Here is a 20,525-nt window from a genome sequence, read left to right as displayed (position 1 = left end):
AAATTAGCAGCCAATCAGATGGTTTGACTATTCAAATCTTTGCAGATTAGATGGCACAAGGATTAAGTGATATGGCAAAAATTGCGGCCCTCCAGGTTCTGGTCGGATTAGGTCCCCTAAATTTTGAAAATTTTATATATGCGGTTGCGATATAATTTTATTTTCTCAAAAGCACCTCTGTCCTTAAATTACCATCGAAATTTACTTTTTTAGAAAAGACAAAGTACCCTTTCCCAGTGTTAGTTCTTCTGCCTCCCTCTTCAATTAAGGATGTACAACAAGCCGAGCTCAGCTTGAGTCACATATTGCTCGGTGCGAGCTGGACTCACCAGGCAAGCTCGATCTCGACTCGGTAAACTGAGTCTAAGCTCAGCTGGACACGTTTAGCCCCATGATTTATGTGTTTTTTTTTTCTTTAAATGAAAATATAAACCACAAAAGGGTGTTAAAATTCATCACAAATACCAACATATGAAAATTAACTAACAATGAAGGAAGATAATTAGACACGAGCAGAATCGAGTTTAAATTAGTCGAGCTCATACAACTCAAACTAGACTTTTTTAAAACTCAACTTTTAACTTATGATCGAGCTCAACCCGTTTATTAAACAAGTTGAGCCTAAGTTGGCTCGACCCATTGTACATCCCTATCTTCATCAATATTATGATAAATACCACTTCCCATTTCTTTCTCTATATGTATGTGTGTGCTTGCATGCACGCGGGCATGTGTGTGTGTGGTATGTCTAGGGACTAAACTGACGAGCCCCAGACTCATCTAAAATTACATCCAACGATTCATCTCCATGAGATGCATCGACAATGGCACACATTCGCATAAGCCATAAGGTCCTTTTTGAGTGCTGTCAGCTATTGAAATAGCAATTATACAAGTTATGTTTGTGAAAGCAGAAATATTTTTACGCTTCTGCCATTAAAAATTACACCTTGTTTCAGGATGTGGCAGAACAGCACGGCATTTATATTTCCTTTACAAGAGAATAGGATATATCGGTGAAAATATCATATAAATCTATCGATGGTAAACATATTAGGACACAAGACATATGGCGAGGGTACCTTGAGGGGATAATAGACGGTAGGCGCTTCGGCATTTAGTTTGGCAATAGGATGAAATACTTCTTCTGCTCATCCATATTTGGTAAAGCCACATGGTGGCTAGTGTGGGCAGTTGCCCACACCAGCATCACAAACTTTACTTATTCTTATGTTAATAATTTCATATATTTGGTTGTTTATATATATATATATAACATTAAAGTTATTGAACTAGTGCCTGTATTTCTATTTATACCAAACAAGTAGGAACAATAACTAGGATAAGGGATACCAATTAAAGAGATTCAATCCACATGTTTCCTAAGAAAATCAACTTTTCTATTACAGTTTCAATGCTACAAACCCAGTTTTATTAACCAGATTTTGCATTGAACCAGCTTTTGTTTATTGCACTTTTTGTTTTCTTGCTTTGACTATCGTATTGCTTGCCGTAGAAGCATGTGATAAGCACGATTACTTCCAATAAATTTGAAAGCAATTGCTAATTCATTTATTTCCTTTGATTGCGTGACAGAAGCTTGTTTGCAATGTTAATACTCCTATGCATATAATATTTGTAGAAATCGTTTTATTGGTTTTCTATGGCATGGTATCCGCGTCACGATATGTACATATTATTTGAGATGGTTTCCTCGTGAATGATGTTGTCTTCATTTGTTTACAAAGGGCTTGAGAGGTGGTGACACAAGCAGTTTTTTCTCTTCATCATTTCCCCATGTTGGACTAGAAAGAAGAGCTAAAGTTCAATATCTTGCCTTTTTTTTTTTTCCCCTCATAACACATTTTGTTAGCGGTGTTTTACTGGCTTCACAACATAAAACCCTTAAGCTAGTACCTTCTCTTAGAGCCGATTTCTGGCTTCGACTCGTGCCGAGGGTCAAAGAGCAAAATTATATTTCACAACTACTTATTTAATGGCTAATTTAGTGGAAAAGGGCTCTTAGAGGTGAGGTTGTTTGATTGTTGCTATACATTGAGACAAGACATCCGGCCTCTACATTGAGACAAGACATCTTGTCCATGCATTATCTTGTTGTTATGGATAATGATGTTTTTTGTTTACTGTTTGATGATATTAAGAACAGAACGCCACGTTCCTTTTGTCTGAATCAGATGTTTGCTTTTCGTTAAGTTCGATTTGTATGTTTTGTTCATCGTTTGCATCTTATATGGTCAGTTTTGTCCGTCGTTTGATTACAAGAATACCAGATTTTTTTAACTTGCTTGTTCCTAGGTGCATCGTCCAAATCCTGTGAAGGTGCAAAAACTATTTTTATATGTGCCATACAAAACTCATGGCAATATCAAAATAAGTATAAAATTCATAACAACATGTCATATACAAACCAATACATTTGAATACAAACAACTTTTTCGGGTAAGCCAAAGGATTATGGCTGACTGCCCGAAAAGAGATCAAAGAAGAGAGATTGAAGACCTTCCATCCCTCTGTCTTTGGAGTCATGGGCAGCATCAGTGTCAGTGATAGCACTGGTGCACCTTTCAACTTAGGTAAAGTGAACTTAAGATACAAAAGAATAATTTTCATAGAAATTGAGCTAATCAAACACCGCTTCATGCACCGGTTGCCGGACCAGCTATGCTATGTCCTCCCAATTAAACCCAATGTAATTTGTGATCCTGTATTGCTCCATTTTCATCCTCGTGCATTGGAGATGGATATACTCCAATGTGAACTCTAGGTTTATAGTCAATGATGTTTGGTCAGAGATAACACACACTTTTTCCCTACTGACAAAAAATAAATAAATAAATAAAAAGAGCAACACGACATTGATATCTTGCAGTTTGCTCTATCTTTGAAAGGGAAGTAGAAGGAATTTGGCTTTTCACACACAAATCATATATTGGTATCAGATTGGACTTGGATTTGGATTCATTATTTAATGTTGGATCGGTACTTGGTTTTTTGAATCAGAGTCAACAGATTACAAATTTTACTTGTAATAATAATTAAAAACGTCGATCGATTTAAGCCTTTTGAGCCAGATGGCGAGCAGCAACTTCTTGTGAATGCTGCTATATTTTGACCCACTTAATATATCATCTTGAACTTATAATAAGAACCAAATTTTATATGACATTTCAAATCAAACTAAAGCGCATTTAAAGAGCATAATCCATCTCGGGGATGCACCAAAAAAATGGAGCTAAGAACATTTTATTGAACCTCAATCCAAATTTGAGTATTGAACATTTTATTTGGATATAAGATTAAATTACGTAAAATTGAATCCAATTCCAAATCAATCAATCGATGGTTAAGAACATTTCATTTTGCATGTGAAAACTTGATTCATATCAAATATTCATTGAGATGCAAATTATAGCATTCCGAATATGATCAGAATCTACTTATTACCTCATGAACTTGTAATTCTTACATTAACTTGATGCACTTCGGATATTTTATTTGCACATAAAAGTTATATTCGATAAAATATCTCAGAAAAATTAAGCTGCTCGCGCGATCATGATCTATAACATCCAAAGGGGCATGCAGTTGAGGCTGCTTAATCCCGCAAGCACTTTCTTGGAAGGTTCATTTTGCTAATCTTGACATGTTGAATATGACATGAAAGGCTCAATAAGGTTGCCTTTTTTTTCTTTCAACTACTTATAATTGAACAAGTTTTTGTTCCAAGATTTGTATAAATAGTTCTGAATCAGATAATTCAGATGCCCATTCTGTTGAACAGGGAAAGAGTCCTGATTTCACTTGGTAAAAAACAAAACAAAAAAACAAACAAACCCATGGAACTAGGAATCAAAAAAGACCGAGCCGAGCTCAACAAACTCAAGCTCCTCAAGTCACATATTGCTCGACTTGAGCTTTATGAGGCGAGTGCCAGCTCGACTTGTTTAACTTCATACACTTTATTCTTATATTTTGTTATTCTTTAAATGAAAATATAAATACAAAAAGGCTGTTAAAAATCATTAAAAATTAATGAGATGCCCCTAAAAATTAATAAATAAAGAAAACACATGATGGAGTAGAGCTCATGTAACTCAAACTCGACTTGTTTATAACTCAGTTTTGACTCAAGCTTGAGCTAGACTGGTGTATTAAAGGAGTCGAGCTCAAGCTAAATTTAAGTCGGCAAGTTCGAGTCGGGCACTCGGTCTAGATGATGTACATGGAACTCATGAAGTTTCTAATTAGCTCTGTTTCTAATTTTACATTGTAGATTTTTCAAGAAAGGAAAGCCATATCTTCTCCTGGTTGGTAAATTGAATTACGAGCAATATAACCGGGCGATCCATCCAAGTACAGTGTCTCGTTCAAAGATTCAGTCACCAATAAAAGAACTGTGCCCATTTGAACATCAACGCGACTGCCATTAAGACTGATCAAAAGAACAGAAGAAATGTTACTGCAAGGGCCATTAAGAAGACGACTGCTGACATGAACTGCACTGATGGCATGAAGTATGGTGACATTTAAGAACTCTGTAACTCCCTCTTCGAGATTCGCGTCTCGCGCTTGAAGACGTCGACACCTAGAATTTGCCATTAATCCTCGACGATTGCAGCAAGATTTTCCTTTTGGCAGTTCATTGGTCGCCGTCAATGGCTGAAATCGATCAGATCGACTGGTTTCTCATTGGATTTGGAGCAGCGAATATTGGTTTCTCATTGGCTGATTGACCGATTTATGTATAATTTATTAAACATTTTAAAATTTATTAATTAATTTTTCAATTATTAAAATGAAAAAAATAATCCCTGTATGAACCTATACAATATGTATATATATATATACATCTCATTAGAGCAAACGGGGACGACATGAAAATTAATGAGCTAGACTGTCCGCATGGTTAAGGGATTTTTTTTATTTTTTAAATGGATTAAAATTATATTTACTAGTAATTCTAAATTAACTGAGCTAGACTGTCCGCATGGCCAACCTTTTTTTCAATTTTCGGCAGATCATAGAAAGAAAAGTGACCACGGTTTTACACTTTCAGTCAACACGCAGCTCGTGTGCCGGCGGGTCCAGAACATCCAAATTTTTCTTACAGTAAAAACAAATTGAAATATGTCATACATATAAATTCCAAGGCATTGATACGGATATTATTATATAGTAATATTAATTAGTAGTAACAGTCGGTAAACGGCTGGCCAGCTCGTTGTGGCTGGTTGGATTCTCATGAGCAGAAGCAGAGCTACATTGTAGATGGTGTGGGCAATTGCCCACACCAATCCACAAAAATTACTTTATTTACATATATAAACTTCATCAAATTTTAGTTTATATATATATATATATATATATATATGTGCCCCTTATATATATATATATATTATATATAATTGATACATTTTTTCATTATAAATATATGCTTATATTAATTTTATATATTTTAAGTACCGGGCCGAACCATTGCCCAGTCTTAGTTTTAAGCTTTATCCCACATGACCTTTTCCTCGTTGTTCTAATTAATATAAGAAAACTGACCTCTACCGGCCTACTGATTTCTTATCTTTATGTTGATTCAAATTCTTGAAGCCATTTTCGGAAAAAGGGTGTTTGTTTCTCAACTTAGCTTATGTCAAAAGCACCATACAGCACCTGGTGACATAGCTCAAATTAGGAATCAAATTTTTTACTTTTTTGCATTGAAAAGTAAAGTTTCGCTACTAAAATAGGGCAGCGACCGAGTTAAGTACTGACAGCTGTTCACACCAACCCACTAAGGCCCTCTACTTCTCTTCCCTCGCTCTTGGGGCTTGCACGGCACTGACTTAGGTCTGGTGTGGGTACTATGTGGCTGGAGTTAACTGAACATAGGTCTAACTTAGTCCAAGATATAATATTTCAGGGGCTCGCATGAGCAGTCGCCCACACCCATCACACAGGAGGGCTTGGGTCTTTAGTCCTAAACCAAGACACTTAAAGAACTTTGGGTTCCTCCATTGAACACCTTTTGTTTGTTGATTCAGCCTATCTACCCATCTACCAGTCCATTTTGCTTTCTTTGTCTTTTCCTGATGAAGATGCTGTTTCAACGGGCCTCCAACTTTAGCAAAATTGAACCATAAAGATGTCGTCTAAAAATGAAAAAAAAAAAGAAGAAACAGAAGAAACCAAATGTGATGTTGTTATAGTTGGTACGCACCTTACCCGTTTGGTAATTGGTTTGTTTTTAATGAAAAATATAATTTAAAATATTTTAAAATATATATTAATTTGTATTGAAAATTTATACAATTTGTCTCGAAAAAATTACTACTCTGAAAAAGTTTTCCCATGGTACGAGCCACCATAAAAAGTTTTATTAAAAAAATTAAAAATAAAAATATTAACTTAAAATTTATAGCCGCTTACATGAGCCTTGTGCTAGGGAGTCGAGTACCCATCTACAAAAATATGCTGCTGATAAAGGCCGCGACAATATAATTAAATTCCAACAAACACTTCACAGTAGCGAGCGTCCGGGTAGGCCAAGTTGTGTTTTCTCAATTATTGGGAAAATCTCAAACGCGGCCCCGATTTCCTGGCCGAACACAAACACGTGATTCCCCGATCCGGGATAGAAGAAACAAACAAAGGGGGCTTCTCCGTGGGGAGCGGTGGGAAACTTTTTCTTGTACGGAAGCTGGGAAAACGACCTTGGCGGAGAGAGAGGGAAGGCAACAACAGGGTGGGAAATGAACCGCCATAGCTCACACTTTCCAACTGGCCGTGGGACCCACGCCCCGGTTCTCGTCCTTTTTTATAGAATATTGGAAGCAAAGAGAGGCATTCTCTCTCTAAGCATTCTCTCCCTCTCTCTCTCTCTCTTATTTGGTCGCCATTGGCTTTCTTCACTTGGAAGATGGGATACAGAGGAGTTGCTGCGCTTCTGGCGGTTGTTTTGATCGTCCAGAGCTCTCTTTCCGGCGTCTCAGCCATCAACAGGACGAGTTTCCCACAAGGTTTTGTGTTTGGAACTGCTTCTGCTGCCTACCAGGTTGGTTCCTCTTCTTCAATCTCCTTCATCTTCTCATTCTTACCATCAAAAAATTTGAGAACTCCATTAAAGAACTAATGCCACCCTTTTCTTGAATTCATTTGAGCTTTTCTCTGAGAATCTTTTCTGTTCTTGGTTCTTGAGTTTACGAAGATTGGTAGCAGTTGGTCGGTCATCTGTTTCTTTTCTCCAAATCTCTTCTTTTAAAGGACAAGGAACATTATGGAGTTGTATAAAGAACTCCGGCTTTGTTTCTTCTTCTTCTTCTTCTTCTTCTTCTTCTTCTTCTTCATTCTTGAACTGCCATCCTACCCATGTAAGCAAGCATATAGCGGAGTTGAGCTGGAAAAGAATAGATCGGAGCTGTAATTTTTCAGGCTGACGCGTGGGTCTCTCGAGAATCCTTTGTCGGCTAAGAATCCGTTGCCGGATCATAACTTCTTGCAATGGTTGTTTTCATGTTGAAAACTCGTAAATCTGCATCTTCCAAAATGGATTTTTCTGATCTTTTGAAGTAATTGCGTATTAATTACAAACAAATCTCATGATACAAAAGTCGAAGTTTCCTCATATACATATACACATAACACATCCATGTACAATAAAGTCCAACGGCTGTCCGTTGTCATCGCTCTTGTCATCCTTCATCGGAAATTTTATTTCTGATCCGTTGACATGAAGATAGGCAAGGTTGGAATCATAGTTTTCATTAGAGGGTAGTGTCAAACTATAGTTTTAAAATTTTAATAAGAGCTAAAATATAAATTTTAAAAAAATTATATAAGACTAAGTAAAATTTTCTAAAAGTTGCATGTATTTTTTTTTTTTTTTAAATTTTGAGTGGGGCACTCGGTCTCGATGTAGATGGAACTCTCATGAAGTTTCTAATTAACCCCTATTGATGCGAGCCTAATTACCTCAAACTAGAGATTTTGAATTCTTGAAGTATGAAGTCCTTCGTTTGAAAGATGCATGGACATCCTCAAATTAGAGATTTTGAATTCTTGAAGATGTGAAATCCTTTGTTTGAAAGATGCTTGGACATCTAAGTCAGAGCACCTTCGCTTCCACACAAATCATGCTGTTATTTTCTTTTTCTTTTTCATCTCTATCTTCATACCGGCCATTCACTTGATCGACCTTCTCATTTTCAAGTTATTATATCCAAATGTTTCTAAGAGGCCGTTTGATTATTCTGAGTTATTAGATCCCAAAGTCTGACGTTCGTGGGGCCTTGGTTTTAATAAATAAACTGCAAATTAACTTGAAAACCATGCAATTAAAATCCTTGGAGTATGAAGAGGTTAACTCATGGACAAATACTGTGTGCCTACGGTTGTTCTTCCTTTTTATTATACTTATATTATTATACTTGATATTTCTAGGCATGACGTAGAAGTTATCTCAGCCTGCCAAAGGTCTAGAAAGATAAAAGGGTGTACCACTTATCTTGGCCTATTGCAATACGGAAAATAATATAATATATATGAAAATAATATATTTCTACATATATGTATAAGATATGAAAAATAATATATATTTTCCATACAGTAAATATATAGAGATGCAGGCATACACATGCACTTAATATTTTTTTATATTAAGGATAGAGCGACAAATCTGATCTAGATTTGGCCCAGTCTACAATAAAACAGAAACCGAATGTTAAGGGACTATTGACGAGAGAGAGAGAAAGAGGGAAACGGAAAGAGAGAGAGAGTAAAAGATAAAGAATATTGTGGCCAATTCAACAATACAAAACAGTTAAAAGCCAGCCATGCAACAAATGAGCAACCCTATGATCCCATGGACGTCCTCAATGGAAAATGAGAATAGATTTGACATAGAAGAAAATGTGTCTTTGTGTCTTTCTATGATGCCAATCAAAAAGGATCCTTCTCGATAAATAGTGTCATTTCTTATGTTCCAAATGTGCTACCAAGCCATAATGAGCCAAGTGATCCGTAGCCTCTTTCTAGCAATAGTGGGACCGAGCAGCAAATCATGGATGATAGAGAAGTCTGCTACCACAATTAGCAAACCTGTGACTTGGGCTCGGATCAGCAAATGATCGGGCTATTGGGTCAGTGAGTTGATTCATTGACTCGGTCAAGTTTTAAAATAACCTGAACTAGAAGAATCAGGCGTGCAGTGGGCCAATCTTGACTCGTGGTCAAGTTTTCTAGCAATCTGAACTAACTGGGGCAATTCTTGAACCAACTCGGCTAGTCAACCAACTATGTCTACTACATCAATGGTGGGAGCCTGCCAAGCTACATTAAAAGCCTCTTGCATAATTGGACTTGCCCAGAACAAAATGTGGGGTTGTTTCCTCGTGAAGGCAACAACGACAACATCTGCTAGCTTGCTGGAACTCTTCTGTCATGAATAATGAAGCATGCAAGCAAAGAAGATCGAGGGCTGGGGCCTTGGGCCCGAGTTGGGTCTAAAGGAAGTCGGTTTACTCCCAGTGGTTGAATGGAGTGATAGATCTTGCTTACAGATGTGCCATTCTCATGCTACAAAGAAATCATAGGAGTAATACTACCCAAAAAAATGCGCAAGCTGGAGACTGAGAAAGTTGTGACCCAAGAGTGCCACCACGCTGGGCTTCGGCCAGGGCTGGGTCAGCCCAAGGTTCCATAGAGTCAGGCTCAGGCTTGCCTGAAGTCTTTGCTAGCGGCCCAAGCCCAGCCCGCTTAGTTATCTAGCCAAGTCTGACCATCAACTTTATACCTATCGAGTATTTGGTTTGATATCCACTTATATTTAAAACCCTTAATATTGTATTTTAATGACACACCAAAAGTTTCTAAAAGTGTCATCTATGACACATGAGGTGCTTAGAAGAGTATGAATGGCAACACATAAAGAGTTTTTAAGAGAGTCATCAGCGATGCATCAAAAGTTTTTAAGTGAGTCAATAGGGATTGTATAATAGAGATTGAGTGATGGGCATAAAAGTAAGGATGGACACCAAGCTGAGTACCTAATATGTACCGAATATTCGCCCCACTCGAGCCAATGCCTTAAATTTGGGGTGTCGAGCTGGCAAACCGAATTGACCTGATAACTTATTTAAAATATTATTTTATTAAAAAACATATAATTTTTATTATATATACTTACTTTTACATATTATATTATTTTCTATATATTATGTTATATTATATATAATTTTATTTCTGTCGTTTTCCAATTCTAAATTGTTAGGGGCTATCAAGATGCCAATACTATTTGACTAAGTTCCACCTTAAAATTTGCCGTTATGAAAAATTTGTAACTTTATTAGTTGTTCGTACTAGCTTTTCAAGTTGAAATTTTAGTATTCATACTCATTCAGTCAGAATAGTTTTAACACGGGGGGAGAGACCGTTTTCTGAATTAGGCCTAAAAATTGGTCGCTCATGGGCCAGGAAATTAGTCGAAATCCTTATATTAATTTTTTCTCTTTGTTCATTTTTTGGGGGTTTTAAAATTTTAATTTATGATGTAAATCTCATTCTAAGACTTTTCTAGACACACCAAACTTAATGGTTTTCTTTTTCTTTTGTTGCAGTATGAAGGAGCTTATAAAGAAGATGGAAAAGGAATGAGCGTGTGGGATAAGTTCTCACATACTTTTGGTAAATCGCATCCTCTTTCTTGCTATTACTTCAATTCTTTTCCCTCCTCATAAGTTAGCGTCCAATGCAAGTTCATGCAATGAAATGTGCAGAAGCGCCGTATAAATTTTAGGTTCCTGTTAGATTTGAATCAAACACTCAGAAATTTGACATAAAAAACACAATTAGATAGAATAGTAATCTATATTAAAACAATGACATCAATTAGTAATTTGTATCGGTGGGGGAGACAATATATATAAATGAGCAATTAGTTGAAGACATTAATATAAAAAATAAAAAAATTTTGTGGGGCTGTTGTAGACTGCTCCAGCCTCGATGGCGAAGCATTAGTTGGTCGAGTTGGTGGGCTGGTGAAAGCCCAGTTATAAGTTTGATTCTAGCAGGTGCTAGTGACAAAAAGTGCTTTCGAATTGAATTTATTAATCATAAGTTCACCCAAGTCCCAAGCCCTGAATCTTAGGGCCGCGGAAAGGGGGTAGGAGCTTCGGCTTCTTTGAGATATCTCTATCATAGTCACAAATAATGTCTCGGAATTTTAAACGGTGAGGTTTTTCTTGGATATAATACAGTAGACTTGAAAAATATGAGAAAAAAAGATATTTTTTAAACAATTAAAAAAAAAACTAAAAATGGAGAAAAATAAAATAAGTGGAAAATTAATAACACAAACATCAAAAGGTAAGGAGATTTGCAACAAATAAAAAACAAAAAATGGAAAAAAAATTATTTGGCATTAAAAAATGAAAAAAAAAAGTGAAAAAATGTGTTAGTTTTCACGTTTTTTTTTAAATGTATTTTTTAAGTTTTAACTGGCATTTCATCTTTTCACGTTTTTTTCGAAAATAACGTGCTTTCTTGTGATTCTCTACTAACAAGAAGGAAGATTCAAAATGTTGGAATTGTGACTGCTACTCTTTGAGGGCTGCAACAGAACCACTTTACATGCATTATTGAACCAAGTTGTGCACCTATAAGTAGCCATTGGCAGAGCTAGGTGTGCCCACACAAACTCGTACAATTTGCTTATTTACATATTTATGCTCTTTAACCATTTGATTATTTACATATTGGTGCACCTCAGCTATTTTACTATGTATTTGAAAGGTCCAATGTTTGTTGAATGGTCTAAAACTTGATTACCATATATTGGCACCTTTCAGCCAAAGATTTCTAACTCCGACACTACATATAGCATTAGTTTATAAGACATTTCATTTTTTTTTTTAATGGTTATATCTATTTGATTGAAAAGAGGTAACAAAAGCAATATGAGAAGTTTGAGAAGGATATTGAGGTGAAGATATTGGATCAAGTGAAGACTCGTCCAGTCCTCTTTGAGTATTTTGATCAACGAAAAGAAAATGTTAAAAAAAAAAATCACTGAAAATTAAAATATAAAATTATTATAAAGCATTATTATAAAATTTATAACTATGTTGAACTTGTTCAGGAAAGGTGATTGACTTCAGCAATGGAGATGTTACAGTGGATCAATATCATCGTTATGAGGTAAAACACATGGTTTGACTTGTGAAGGCATGTTTGAAGAATATATCAAGCTTTATCGAAATAGAATAAGAACACATCATTTCTTTTCTTTGAGAGAAAAAATGTCTTCGTATAAAAAGTTCAAAAAGAGTTGATTTATTTAAGCGGGTTTCAGATAAAATCAGGCTTATTAGGTTGCAAAGTCTCCCAAAAAATCTCCGCTTAAAATTCTTGCGGCTTTTTTTCTAAATAAAATACATAAATGACATATACAACCTTTTTCTTTTTCAGATTCCCTGAATCCAGTACTTTAAGCATTTGTTTCTGAAAGGTGAAAAAGGAAAGAACAAAACAACAGTGATGTATTTAAGAAAATCTATCTGAATGAACTTCATTATCATTTAAAACTTAGTGATTTATAAAAAATTTTAAAATAAATTTTCTCCAAAAGCACACTTTTGAAGTGAGATGCTTGGTAGTGACTCAAACACGGGGTCAAATGTCTCCAGACACTGCATCACTTTTATGCATGGAAAACCCCCAAGATAACTGCCGCACCATTCAGGAGTAGATAGATGTCCGAAACAGCCCATCTGATGCATGAAAGTCTGAGATAGGGTGTCTCATGACACCCAGTCTCAGTAATTCAAACGGGCTCTTAATATGCGTCACTATTTCGTGAGTGAATCGAGAGTAATGCCTTCTTTTGAACACATAATGTAGGAAGACGTGCAATTGATGGCTGACATGGGAATGGACGCGTATCGTTTCTCAATCGCATGGTCTCGTATTTTTCCTAGTAAGTATATACCAAATTCATTAACCTCTTTCACTATGAATATTAAAATTCAAGCACATTAACTCTCTCTCTCTCTCTACATGAACTCTCTCTATGCACTTTCAGATGGCTCTGGCACTATAAATCAAGCAGGTGTCGATCACTACAACAATCTCATAAATGCGTTGCTTGCCAAAGGTAGAGATACAAAGTACTACCATTAATTAACCATTAATGGCAGAAAAAATGTCAAATATTAATACATGTGAATTACCAACATACGATTAAAAATTTGCAGGAATTCAACCATATATAACATTGTATCACTGGGATCTTCCACAAGCACTGGATGACGAATACGGAGGTTGGCTCAGTCCAGAAATAGTGTAAGTGATTCTACGTATTAAAATAGTCCAAGAAAAATTGTGAGAATTTCATTTTTGGTGAGATTTTCAAAATCTCGTGATTTTTTCCTATTTTTCGTTTTATTTGATTTCTCATAATATCGTAAGATTTTCAAAAATCTTGCAATATAGGGATGCAAATGGATTCTATCTAGTATAGGAGCAATATTTCGAACATTTTTTGGTTCACCAGATTTAAATTCAGCTTGACCTTCAATAAATTAAGCTGTCTGGGTTCCTCATTTGCTTCTCTAGTTGGCACACCGTCGTGTTTTCTTGTTTCGCTGCTGATAAGACTGATAATTTCTCAAACTTCTGTATACACTCTTGATCAGTTTTATATTAAACTATCTCTGACATACTTGCTACTGAAAGTTCTTTCTGAATTATTGTTAGATGATTGTGATTGATTATTGCTGCATGTTTCAGAGACGACTACGCGAACTATGCAGAGACGTGCTTTCGGTTGTTTGGTGATAGGGTGAAGTACTGGATCACTTTCAATGAGCCACATACTTTTACAATACAAGGGTATGATGTTGGGCTTCATGCACCAGGAAGGTGCTCTGTGCTCCTTCATCTGTACTGCAAGTCCGGGAACTCGGCTACTGAACCTTACATAGTTGCCCATAATGTCTTGCTTTCACATGCTAAGGCTGTTGACATTTATAGAAGAAAATATAAGGTACTCATCTCTTCAATCTGAATTTCTCTTATTTGTCTCTGTAATATATGTATACGTTCTTGCTGATCATAGTGTCTCAAACTTCTTTGAACTGTATCTGCTTAGTGAACAGCAATGTCAGATTTAGGTGACTCATGAAATCCACCTAATACTCACCCTCTACAGATATTATGGAAATAAGAAAAGTAGCACCAAACAGTAGTATTGGCAAAATATTTTATATGTATTTCTTCATTTCCTGTAAGAAAAAGGAATTAGGAAACTCATAATTGGAGTTAATTTCTTAGTTATTCCCTTTTCAAATTTTTGGAATCCCAAGATTGCACAGATATATTCCTCAAGGAACTTATGAGAAAATTAAGCCTTGAGATGTTCCAAGAACGATGTTGGTGATTATGATAATTACCATCTTGCTTTTCCATTGATGTAGAATAGACATTACACCAATGTGTATGACAAATTTAGACTGATCATATGAGAGATGACAGGCTCAACAGAATGGTTCTATTGGCATCACGTTGGACGTGATGTGGTTCACGCCTATCTCAAATTCTACTGAAGACATTGAAGCAACACAGCGAGCACAAGATTTCCAGTTTGGATGGTGAGCTTCTTCTTTTCTGTTATTATCTTCTTAATGTATCAATAAGTATCTATTTTGCTAATTCTTGAAGCTTTTGAATTGCTATGTGATCACTAATGACAACTCACTTGGGGAGCAGCAACTAGATTAATGTCTATCTTTCTATTCAATCTCATTCAGGTTTATGGATCCACTATTTACTGGAGATTATCCAAGCTCAATGAGAAGCAGGGTTGGAAGCCGACTACCAAAATTCACTGAAGATGAAGCCAAGCTGGTTAATGGGTCTCTAGATTTTGTTGGAATAAATCACTACACAACTTATTATGGAAAGAATAACTCTACCAACATAGTTGGAACACTCCTCCGAGATTCATTATCAGATGCGGGTGCTATCTGTCAACGTAAGTGACTTCTGTTTCATGTGCTGCTATGACACCTGTGGGTAATAGGAGCTTGATCGGCAGTAATCGGTTGCCAACAATTACTCAACATAGTTTTGGACATAAAATCACCCTTAATATTGTCTGCAGTTTAACATTATAAAAGAATTTTAAATTAAAGATCTATCAATTCTTTGTTATCGAGATTCTAGTGAAAATAAAAAACTATTGCCAATCTCTGCATTCTGGAAGCCCATATTCTGTACCTGTGACTCGGGATGCCAATAGTTACCGGCTGTTTGGCAATAATAATATACTGTTTATAGAACATTCTATTAGTGTGTTCCATAAATCTGCTCTATTTTTTGGAGCAAATCCATAGAGCAGTAACAGTGCAGTGTATTACTGTTGCCAAACAACCGTTAAGGATCCGGAAGAGATAAGGTTTGGTCAGAGTTGAGCTCAATAAAAAAAAAGAATGACAAAATTCTCACGTGAGACCTGACCCGTTTGCAGCCCTACCTGTGATCGGGGAACATGTGTTTGCAGGAGATCTGCACTTGTTTGTGAAAGAAAGAAAAAAAAAATAGAAATGGGGTTTTACCTCTGAAATAGTTTGCAGTAACATTTTCTGCATAACATAAAACTGTTGCAAGTAATATACTTAATTCCTTATTGTCAAAGCTCCTTGTGAAGGGAATAGACCTATTGGACTTCTTTGAATTGTTTAGTATTTGTCCCATCAGATATATACCTGCAACTGACTCTGCTTCGTTTACCTTTTCGCATTTGTATCGGCAGCCTTCAAAGATGGAAAAGCTATCGGTGATAAGGTACTTATGCGATCGTGAACTCTTACATGTCATTTCAAATGCTTTTGTGTAGTGTATTAGCAGTTACACCGATGCAGACATTAAAAATTGAATGGGCTTCATTGCATTTGCCATTGAAAAGCTTGTCCTTAGTAATTCAAATACTGTTCCTGCATCCTATTCCTACCAATAACTACAAGTCTGCATTGGAAAGTTGATCTTCTAAAAATCCTATTCCTTTATTTGGCACGAAGCCTTGGAGACTGCAATTTGAGCTGCTATCTGCAATTTTTTGCAGATAGACCTGAGGTTGTCTCATCTTGGTCCAATACACATTTCATGGCCATATTTAATGTTCGACTCACAAATTATATAGTTCCTGCAAAAGATATGAAAAATATTAACAAGCCCACGCGAGTAACTCATGCATATTCTAATGAGATTTACTTATAAATCATGTGAACTTAAAAGCTTTGGATTTACATGAGAGCAAATGAGCCATGTCTGCCAATGTGGAAATTCAGGAATGGCCATATTTAATGTTCGACTCACAAATTATATAGTTCCTGCAAAAGATATGAAAAATATTAACAAGCCCACGCGAGTAACTCATGCATATTCTAATGAGATTTACTTATAAATCATGTGAACTTAAAAGCTTTGGATTTACATGAGAGCAAATGAGCCATGTCTGCCAATGTGGAAATTCAGGAACAGACATGGCTAGTATCAGACATTAAGAAGCCACCAGCACACCACAACTGCTATCGTGACTCTAGTTGTCCAAAGCTAGGCCTAATCTAACTAAGGAGATCAAATATTCCAAGATAAGCATGAAATTGAACAGTAGAATTTCTGCCAACAAGTTTTTTACCTAGATCTTAGAATTAGATTTCGGAGGCAATTCTCGGCTTCAAGCTTCTAGTTAAAAGAAAGATATTGCATGGTCGAGTATATGCTAACTGGGGCAATTGCAGGCATCTTCTATATGGCTTTTCATTGTGCCTGAGGGGATGAGACACCTTATGAACTATATCAAGAACAAGTATGGAAACCCGACTGTCATCATCACAGAGAATGGTAATTATATAACTGAGGCATATTCTTTGGCTTTCCCCTGATTTTTCCTTTCGTGTTTTTCATGTTATTCGCTGACACCATAGTCATCTAATGTCTACTGTGAAAAGCATGCCTCCATTGGAATTTGGAAACATGTAAAGAGATTGTGTGGTGTCAATTGCATTCTTCCAGTTTAATGACCTGAATGGTTTTTTGCCTGCACAGGAATGGATGATTCAAATAACCCATTGATTCCCCTAAAGGAAGCACTCAAAGATGAGAAAAGGATCAAATACCACAATGATTATCTCACAAACTTGCTGGCCGCTATTAAGTAAGTCCTTTTCTTGTGTTTGACATAAACGATGGCCCTCGCGGGGGCCACATTTGTTCTTCCCCTTCTTCGGAAGCCAGGAACAGGATGTCCTGTTCTTGGCATCAGGTAATCAAATATTTTCTGTAGAGCACAGCCACTTGTCCCACAGATTCCACCGTTCCAGTGGCTTATGGACACCTGGTGCCTAACAACAGTGAGGACGAATAATGACAACACACCATATTTTCTAAATTGATGTTTCCGAAATTTGAAATGGAGACTAGCCACCTATCAGCCCCTGCCCCCATCCATTGAACCACCACCGGCGGTGATAAAGTCTATACCAATTCTCATTCTTAATAGTAAATGGAGCCTATTCACTTCACCAGATCTAACTAAACGGATTTGGATTCGAGTCTTTAATCAGATATTTCTGACACATTTACAGCCCTAGTATGATCTGGTTGCTAGGCTCAGGAAGGGACTATGAAAAAACAAACAGTAGCATCTTCGATATTTTGAAGCTCATTTTTAAACCCAAGCTCAACACAGCTGGTTGATAGCTTAGTGGGTTCAGCCAGCTAGGGTTAGTAGGTTCAGCCAGCTAGGGTTATGTTATTGTCTCATGAATCTAACCAAAAAATTGATTAGATTCATTGGACACTTTAAAACATTTTAAAACGTGTTCGACTAATCGGACCCACTTTTTGAAGTAGATACATGGAACAGTAACATACTGTTACTAACAACCTCTTAAAAAACGTCAGTGACCTGAAATTGCTGGCTAATGCAGGGAAGACGGGTGCAATGTGAAAGGGTACTTTGTGTGGTCACTCCTGGACAATTGGGAGTGGACTGCTGGCTTCACATCAAGGTTCGGGCTCTACTTTGTGGACTACAACAATAACTTGACCAGGCATGCCAAGGACTCAGTGAAGTGGTTCACAGATTTCCTGAAAGCAAGCTAATCGATTCATTCGCTTAAATCTGATTGTAATAGTTATTGTGTAAAAAAAAAAAAAAGAAGGAAAGGTTATCTTGTTTTGTGATGGTGTATCAATTGTACTTGTGCAAATAAAATGTTGGCTCTAGAACCCAAATGTGTTTACTGAAAATAGCGTTATAATAAAAGTAATAAGTTTGATTCTAAATTCCCTCTTTCCTTCTCTAAATTCTAAAGTAATAAAAGTAATAGCGTTTTATTGATGAGATTAATGTTTGATCAGATGTCAATGGTTTGCAATTGAATTGAATATCCATTGTCCAAATTGCTTTAAATAAGTCGGATATGAAATCTAACATCCAACTAAGAAATCTGATCATATTCTAATTCTTTAAAAAATGGCTTCTAATTGAATTCAGATTATTCTGTTTTAAATAGATATTTAAATATCGGATCATAAGTATCAATATGGTTAGCTAAATTGTCCTATATTCAATACTCATACATATTGAAAGTCGGGTTTTAATATTACATTTATATCTTTCAAATATGAAGTGCCTGAGATATAACGCAGAAGCTCTTATAAAAGTAAACCATTTTTATTAAGAAATTATGTTTTGAACTTTCACTTTCTAATTTTTCTTAGCATATTCATATTATTGATTATTTATCTCTTTTATGTATTTGCCAAACCAAAAGAATGAAACATATGCATTTTGAATCATATTTGAATCGAACCAATTTAAATTAATTACTAAATCGGGTGAAATTCGAGTATAAGAAAATTCTACGTTTTTATGTATTAGAGTTCATCTATATAGTTGGATTTACAAAAGAGAATATATCTGATTTTTTAAAGAAAATTCTAAGTTTTTATGTATTAGAGCTCATCTATATAGTTGGATTTACAAAAGATAATGCATCCAACGTTGGTGGGTTGGATGACAAATTACGAATCAACCAATAAAACGGGGCATTAATTATCTTAACCTGGCTGGTGCAGAAAATTAAATATTAATTGCAGACTTTAATAATATGTTCGCTGCACGCACTTATGTTATCAACACAAGCATTTGCATGTATTTTGCGTCAAACAGTGAAAATTTGATAGATTAAACAGACATATCTTTATATCATTTGGCTAGTACGTACATGTGATATACGCATAGATTATATTAATAAATGATTCAGTTAAACCAACATGTGCCTCAACTGAGTAGTAGGCTTAGTCATACCAGCCGGCCTATCAACTTGTTAGTTTTTCCATTAATTTGTCTGCCCGGGTTGAGGACCTCATGAGTCGGTCGATCAACTTGGTTGGCTTGGCCATGTTTTTAAACATTGATTTGAATAACAAAACATGTTTTAATTAAACTAAAACACACACACATAAGTTTTACCTTTTTCTTTTTATTCTTTCTTCTAATAATATGTTGGCTGGTCTGTGACTGTGGGGGTTTTATACAGGTCTGTTAGACAGCCAATCTTCATTTCAAGTGTTTGGGGTTGTCAATCTCTTGTGCAGCCAAAAAGGGGTTCATCGATACTTGAGCTGAGGTACAATGATGGTGGTATTTGAGGAATGAAATCACCCGAAATAATATGTCAATAATATGTCAGCCAAGATGAAACCTGGGCCTTGTTGGGCCTCTTTATATTTTATATATATATATATATATATATATATAATTCATCATAATAAAATATTATAATTATATATATAAATTAATAAAAATAATATTAAAAAGAATCTTATCAAACCAAACCAAGTTTAGCAGGCCAGCCCAATAACTTATCGAGAGAGCCGACCCAGTGCCTTTTTTTTGGGCCGAGTACCAAGTACTGGTCCGATACCCGGCCCTATGCCCAAGCTTAGCTGGAGGTTGTATTTTATTGATAAAAAAAAATGTTAGACAAACATATAAAGGAGCAAGAATTTACATATTCCTGTATAGAGCAGGAATATTAAGGGTGGGATTAGTTAGGACAAAATTGATTCTATGACGCCTGTTAGCCAGTTGGAAACCCTTACTTTGTCAATCGATCTTGGGTTTGTAAATGCCCTTGGCAAGCAACAAAGCAAAACCACTTCGCCCCGGGGCAGAGTATCTTTGAACCACAGCCACTTCCTCCAGTTTTCAGCAGGCCATTGAATTGGGGCCTAATAACGTCCCAAACATTTGAGACCATTTGTTGGCCCCTGCATAAAATATAACTGAAGAGAGGATAGGGGACTAACCTGCACATTAAGGCTTGCAAAGACTGATGAAGGTCGGGGTGAATGGACCTCATATCCCAAACTGAAAAGCAGAATAGGTCCTGAAAACGGAGGAAATCCTCTGCAGTGAGCTGACTTCGGAGGCATGTTTCAGATCATCT

The 20,525-nt window shown here is 36.1% G+C and overlaps 1 protein-coding gene and 1 long non-coding RNA gene across 2 annotated transcripts; one reads left to right on the top strand and one right to left on the bottom strand.

Annotated features, from left to right (window-relative positions):
- The first annotated feature begins 6,861 nt into the window (after positions 1-6,861).
- LOC116258749 (beta-glucosidase 6) lies at positions 6,862-20,388 on the top strand. The gene is made up of 13 exons (XM_031636117.2): positions 6,862-7,066; positions 10,626-10,692; positions 12,146-12,204; positions 12,907-12,982; positions 13,088-13,159; positions 13,260-13,347; positions 13,795-14,050; positions 14,539-14,654; positions 14,814-15,037; positions 15,818-15,849; positions 16,806-16,908; positions 17,113-17,221; positions 17,997-20,388. Exons 1-13 carry the CDS (start codon positions 6,932-6,934, stop codon positions 18,169-18,171), a joined length of 1,512 nt encoding a protein of 503 aa, XP_031491977.1. The 5' UTR covers positions 6,862-6,931; the 3' UTR covers positions 18,172-20,388.
- Positions 15,930-20,525, bottom strand: LOC116258750 (uncharacterized). Its single transcript, XR_004173809.2, has 3 exons — positions 20,386-20,525; positions 16,312-16,394; positions 15,930-16,207 (listed from the first exon to the last, which is right to left on the bottom strand). It is a non-coding gene; the product is annotated as an uncharacterized LOC116258750 (long non-coding RNA).

The sequence above is a fragment of the Nymphaea colorata genome, chromosome 8 (assembly GCF_008831285.2).
Source record: "Nymphaea colorata isolate Beijing-Zhang1983 chromosome 8, ASM883128v2, whole genome shotgun sequence".
Taxonomy (NCBI): domain Eukaryota; kingdom Viridiplantae; phylum Streptophyta; class Magnoliopsida; order Nymphaeales; family Nymphaeaceae; genus Nymphaea; species Nymphaea colorata.
Note: the sequence above shows the minus strand (reverse complement) of the source record. Positions and strands in the feature narration are given on the sequence as shown.